Source organism: Orycteropus afer, unplaced genomic scaffold (assembly GCF_000298275.1).
Source record: "Orycteropus afer afer isolate SDZICR_OR568_19922 unplaced genomic scaffold, OryAfe1.0 scaffold00076, whole genome shotgun sequence".
Classification (NCBI taxonomy): Eukaryota; Metazoa; Chordata; class Mammalia; order Tubulidentata; family Orycteropodidae; genus Orycteropus; species Orycteropus afer.
Window position 1 is genome coordinate 2,493,538 of NW_006921663.1, and position 6,738 is coordinate 2,500,275.

Here is a 6,738-nt window from a genome sequence, read left to right on the forward strand (position 1 = left end):
GCCACTCCTCGAGAGGAAGATGGGGCAATCTACTTCCATAGTGATACTGCCTCGGAAACCCAAGGAGGGGTTGCTATGAGTAAGGTCTGACTCAACAGCACACAACAACTACAACAACAAGGTCTTTGAAGACTAGGAGGTGGAATCATTCCCATTTTACTGAAGAATAAAGGAAAGAAAAGTAATCTATTTTGTCAAAGGATGACTGCATGTCATGGGCAGAATAGTCCTCCAAGCCCCAGTGACACAGAATGGATGGTAGAGCCCAAATTCTATAGTCTGACCCTCCTTGCCATCTCCAGTGTGTTAGATGCTGTCAAGTCTACTCCAGTGTATAGTGACCCTATGTACAATGGAACAAAACACTGCCAAGTCCTTCGCCAATTCCTTTAGTCCTGGTCTTGGGGTGGTTTCGTGAACATATTATCTCCTCCCCCCTTTTTGCATTACTAAGTACATTTTCAAAGCCAGGTTTGTTTTGTTCTGTTAGTTGATGAGTCTATTTTCTGGCTACTCTATATCTACTTGTCTTCCCCCAGTGCCAGTCATCTGTTGCTTTCCTACAAGTAATGAAGAGGGCTTGGCTGCTTATCAGTATCTGTCTGGAACTTTATTTCAACAGAGAAGTGGTTCTCAAAGGTAGGCTCTGGTGAGGTCCACAGAAATTGTGGTCCATGGTCAAGCTGCTTTGTCCAGATACAAGCAGTCACAACCCCAGCACACACCTCTAAAACCAGAGTCAGCATACAGATGGTGATATAAACATATCTCCCCAAAACAAAATCATTTCATAAACAATTAAAGTGGAAATATATTCTGTAAAGCAGGTGTTTTCACAAAGTCATTTCAAGGAAAACAAAATAAGACTTTTATTTTTAAAATCTAGTTGATGCCATATTGCCTTTAGGGTGAAAACAGCATCAACAAACATTAAGGGGAAGGTAGAAGAAAGAGTTTAAAGGTGCCACCTCAATTTCTTCCCAATATTGAGGTCCAGGTATTCATCCAGAAAGCTGTTTGCAATGCCCAGAGTGCCCAGGAGAGTCAATACAACCAACATCACTAGACTCAACCGGAAACCTGTGATCCTGCAGACGTGAGGGAGAGAAGTGACAAATGAGTGTAACAATGAAGATGGCAAGTCCTAGCTAGGCTGCCCACTGTTGACACTGCCCTGAACTTGCATGCTTTTGCCATTTGAAAGGTTTGATTCACCCCTTAAAGAAGATGTCTAGTCAGCCGGGCTAATTGGCTTCTTTGAATATACAAAGAATTATCAAGACTGGGCAGAATTAATGCCCTGGAAACTTTTTATAAACAGTGCACAATTTCTGAAAGGATTTAAAGTATAGTGGTCAAGGAGTACTCATTCAGTGCACAATTTTATACTTGTATTTTGCCATCTCACTCCTAATGGTATATGGCTTCTGGCAACATGGATTGCTTTTGCATCCATAAGCATCAGTGCTGTGAATACTTCTCACTAATCCAGACTCCATCCTGATACTTTTTGCCTAACTGCACAATTGTTGGGTTCGTCTTACCTTTTTTTAACAGCTTCTGAATAGCCACAGAAGTACTGGTGGCGAGCATACATATACACCAGGCCCAGAAAAGAAGCAAAAACTGTAGAAGGAAAAAAAAAAAAAAAGAAATAGAGTATGATGGTCATCTCTCAATATGTGGGATCAAGACTGAAAAAATACTTACAAAACATATCTGACAAAAGGCTTATATCCAGGATATATAGAGACACTTTCAATTCAATAATAAAAGAAAAAAAAATTTAGATAGTCAAAAGATTTGAATATTTGTTGTTTTAGTTGCCATTGAGTTGCTCCAACTCACAGCAACCCTATATACAACAGAACGAAACACTGCCTGGTCCTGTGCCATCCTCCCAGTCCTGGCTGTACCTGAGCCCATCGTTGCAGCCACAGTCTCAATCCATCTTGTTAAGGGTCTTCCCCTTTTTCACTGACCCTCCACTTTACTTAGTATAATATCCTTCTCCAGGGAATATGGTCCCTTTTAACAACATGACTGAAATAGGTGAGACAAAGTTTGATGATAGTCGCTTCCAAGGAGCATTCCGGCTGCACTTCTTCTAGGACAGATTTGTCCATTCTTCTGGTAGTTTATAGTATTTTCAGTATTCCTCACCAACACCATAATTCAAATGCATCAACTCTTTTTTAGTCTTCCTGATTCATTGTCCATCTTTCACATGCATATGAGACAGTTGCAGATACTACGGTTTTGGTTAGGTGCACCTTAGTCTTCAAGGTGGCATATATGCTCTTCAACACTTTAATGAGGTCTTTTGCAGCAGATTTGCCCAGTGCAGTACGGTGTATGATCTCTTGACTGCTTACTTCCATGGACAGTAAACAAAATAATTAGAACACTGCATGGGTGTTGATTGTGGCTCCAAGCAAAATAAAATCGTGGACAACTTCCATCTTTTCTCCATTTATTGTGATGCTGTTTATTGTTCCAGTTGTGAGAATTTTTGTTTTCTTTATGTTGAGGTGTGATCCATATGGAAGACTGTAGTCTTTGATTTTCATCAGTAAGTACTTCAAGTCATCTTCACTTTTAGCAAGCGAGATTGTGTAATCTGTTTATCACAGGCTGTTAATGAGCCTTCTTCCAATCCTCATGTCATGTTCTTCTTCATACAGTCCAGCTTCTTGGAATATTTGCTCAGCATACAGATAGAATAAGTATGGTGAAAAGGTACAATGCTGACACATACTTTTCTTGATTTTACACCATGCAGTATCCCCTTGTTCTGTTTGCACAACAGCCTCCTGCTCTATGTACAGGTTCCTCATGAGCACAATCACGTGTTCTGAAACTCCCATTCTTCCCAATGTTATCCATAATTTGTTACGATCCACACAATCGAATGCCTTTGCATAGTCAATAAAACACAAGTAAACATCTTTCTGGTAGTTTTTGCTTTCAGCCAAGATCCATCTGACATCAAAAATGATATCCCTCATTCCATGTGCTCTTCTGAATCCAGCTTGAATTGCTGACAGTTCCCTGTCGATGTACTGCTGCAACTCTCTTTGAATTATCTTTGGCATAATGCTACTTGCATATGGTATTCATGATGTTGCTCAATAATTTCCACATTCTGTTGGATCACATCCAGATATGGCTGAACACTGACCAATTCTTTTTGGTACAGTGGTCCTATGTATTCCTTCCATCTTCTTGTGGTGTTTCCTCATCATTCAAATTTTGCCCATAGAATCCTCCAATATTACAACTTGAGATGTTCGGTTTTTTAACTCCAAGTCTTAGCATATTTCATTATAATGCTTTGCTTTGTCTTCTGGAGTTACTCTTTGAAATATTCTGTTCAGTTCTTTTATTTCACCATTTCTTCCATTTACTTTAGCTATTCTATGTTCAAGAGCAAGTTTCAGTGTCTCTTCTGACATCCATTTTTTTTCTTTTTAATGACCTTTTATTTTCTTCATGTATGATATCTTTGATGTCATCCCACAACTCATCTGGTCTTCTATCATTAGTATTCAATGTGTCAAATCTATTCTTTAAAGTATTTTGAGTCTTGTGGACTTGTTTTAAATTTCTTCATCTTCAACTTCAACTTGCATATGAGCAATTGGTGGTCTGTCCCACAATTGGCCCCTGGCCTTGTTCTGACTGAACAAGTTTCCATTGTCTCTTTCCACAGATGTAGTCTATTTGATTCCTGTGTATTCCATTCAGTGAGATCTACCTGCGTAGTAACCATTTATGTGGTTAAAAAGAAAAAAAAGATACTTGCAATGAATAAGTTGTTGGCTTTGCAAAATTCTATCATGTGGTCTATGGCTCATTTCTATCACCAAAGCCTTATTTTCCAGCTACTGAACCTTCTTCATTGTTTCCCACCCTTGCATTCCAAGCACCAGTAATTATCAATGCATCTTGATTTCAGACTGCAGAAGTTGGTAGAAATCTTCAGTTTCTTCATCTCTGGCATTAGTAGGTAGTAGGTAAATTTGAATAATAGTCATATCAACTGGTCTTTCTTGCAGATGAATGGATATTATCCTATCCCTAACAGTGTTGTATTTCAAAGTAGATCTTGAAATATCAATGAATAGGACATCATTCCTGTTCAATTTGTCCTTCTTGGCATGGTAGACCATAAGTTTATCCAATTCAAAATGGTCAATACCAATCCATTTCTATTCACTAATGCCTAGGATATCAATATCCCAAGTATTCCATTTAAGTTTTGACAACTTCCAATTTTCCCTGATTCATACTTCGTATATTCCACATTGTAATTATTAATGGATGTTTGCAGCTATTTCTTCTCAGAAGAAACCTTAGGGACCTTTTTTTGTTTTCATCAGCACCTCACACAAGTTGCCATAAACCCTTTGTAAACATTGGAGTCTATCTGTGAGACTCTGATATTACTGGTTATCTTAGTTATTAGTGCCACTAGAACACAAATACAAGTGGATGGCTTTAACAATTAGAATTTTTTCTTTCATAGTTTAGGAGGCTAGAAGTCTGGATTCAGAGTACCAGTTCTAGGAGAAGGCTTTCTGTGTGTGTGTCTCCTGGTTCTAGGAGGTTCCCAGCTCAGGGACCCTGGGTGCAAAGGATGGGCTTCTCTCCCTGCTCTTCTTTCTTGGTAGTAGTAGGTCCCTCCCTTTCTACTTGCTTCTCCCTCCTGTAATCCCTTGTAAGGTAAGAGGTGTTTTAGGTCACACCCCAGGGAAACTCCCCTTACATCCGATCAAGCCTGTGATGGGATTAATGGCATCACATCCCACCCTAATCCTCTTACAACTGATTGGCTTGTCATATCAGATCACATCATGGGGGAATCATTACATAACTGCCACATTATATCATTGCATAACTGCCAAACCGACGAGAATCATGGCTCATATTTTGTGGGGATACAATTCAATCCATGGCACTGGGTAAAATTACTTTCATTATTTTATTTGGTTACAAACTCTTTTTACTTCTACTATACACCAGGTATTATTCTAAGCATTGAAAAGATAGAAAAGCTACCTGCCTTTATGGAGCTTTTATTGTATCAGCAGATGGACAATAAACAAAATAATTAGAAGAACACTGCAGACTTGAATGTGCCATAAAGAAAATGAAGAGAAATGGGAATTGGAGCAGACTGCCTTTAGGAAGGACCAGGGAAGACCTCCCTGAGGAGATGATGATCAGGCTAGGGTCTGAAGGATGGGAATAAGGGAGCCAAGCCAAGAGTTGGAGAAATGGGATTAGAACCAACTGGTGTCTCAGGAAGCCTAAGGATTCTGAGCACACTCCTGTTTTGAAACTCCCTATCTAACTAATTGCTCCAATAAAACCAATGAGAACTGTTCAGGGGCAGTTAAGAATTAGGCAACTTACTTTAGAAGAGAATGAATGAAGGAAAAGAGTAGTGAGAAGACATTCAAGAACTCCTTTCCTGACTGGCAGTCCCTAACAGTGAAATGCAGCAGGTCAGTTAGCAGAGCCTGAGTTCCATTATCAAATAGCACTTTTCTTATTAGTTGTTAATGTGATTTTACTTGACAGCCACTCTCATTCATGCCCTTAGAGACAAAAGTGTGACTTGAAATCAAGTTAAGAAGTCTTTTCCTAAAGAATACTTTATCTGAAATTCCTCAGTTGATGGTAAAAATGACAAGAAAGAGTCATGGCCTTTGAATGCCACTGGATTTCGCTTTTATTTAGATCATAGGGATCAAGTGTCAGACCCAAATAAAATAAGGCAATGAAAATTCCCAGAAAGCAAAGGGCATGAAATTTCTCCAACTGAGGTAACTGATGCTATGTCCAAGTCCTTGTTAAAGGAACAGACGTGTTTGGGTAAAGCTTTCAGCTCACCAAGGGTGTCTCAGTCAAATAGCAAGTAGATGTTTGTAGAGTTACTAGGTACAAATAGCAGCACTATAGCCTTGAGAACCTTTAAGAAAAGGTTCAGGGGTAGTTGGGACAAATACCTATATGCTCTGCTCTATCCTTGAAAGCTAATTTTTCCCTGTATTGGTTAAGGTCAAGTTGGACAAATTACTTAACCTCTCTGTATCTCAGATTCCTCATCTGTAAGGTAGGAATGACAGAACCTACTCCATAGGGATATTTTAAATGGTATAAATTATATCCATGCCCTAATGTAAGTGTAAAATTTAAAACTTGTCACATAGTAAGTTCACAATACATATTAACTATAATTTAAAATATATATATTTAATTGTGATTTTGGAGAATATTTACATAGCAGATTAGGTTCTCATTTAACGATTTATATACATATTATTAAGTGCATTGGTTATACTTTTTGTAATATGTCAACATGCATTCTCACTATTTCCATTCTGATTGTTTTGTTTCCATTAATCTAGCTTCCTTGTGCCCCCTTAGTTTCTCATCTTTGGTCGAGAGTAAATGTTGACTGCTAGGTGTCAATTAGATGATTATTTTAAGGAGCATAGTACTAATAGATGATATTATTTATTTTATGAGCCACTCTATCATTTGACTGATAGGTAACCACTGGGAGTGGTTTGAGTTCCAATATTGAAAGGTACTCCAGGGCAATAGTCTTGAGGGATCCTCTAGTCTCTACCACTCCAGTAAGCCTGGACTTTTATGTTGTTGTTGTTGTTATTTGCCATCGAGTCAGCCCCAACTCCTAGCGACCCCTCCTTGGGTTTCCGAGGCAGT

At 38.7% G+C, this 6,738-nt stretch overlaps 1 protein-coding gene across 1 annotated transcript in view; it reads right to left on the reverse strand.

The window, feature by feature from the left end:
• Positions 1-955: 955 nt before the first annotated feature.
• The window catches only part of MGST2 (microsomal glutathione S-transferase 2), a 58,580-nt gene continuing 52,797 nt past the window's right edge, over positions 956-6,738 (reverse strand). Inside the window, exons 6-7 of the mRNA XM_042780987.1 lie at positions 1,545-1,626; positions 956-1,088 (exon numbers count right to left, since the gene is read on the reverse strand). Coding sequence (XP_042636921.1) covers positions 956-1,088; positions 1,545-1,626 — 215 coding nt within the window. The remainder of the gene's footprint in view (positions 1,089-1,544; positions 1,627-6,738) is intronic.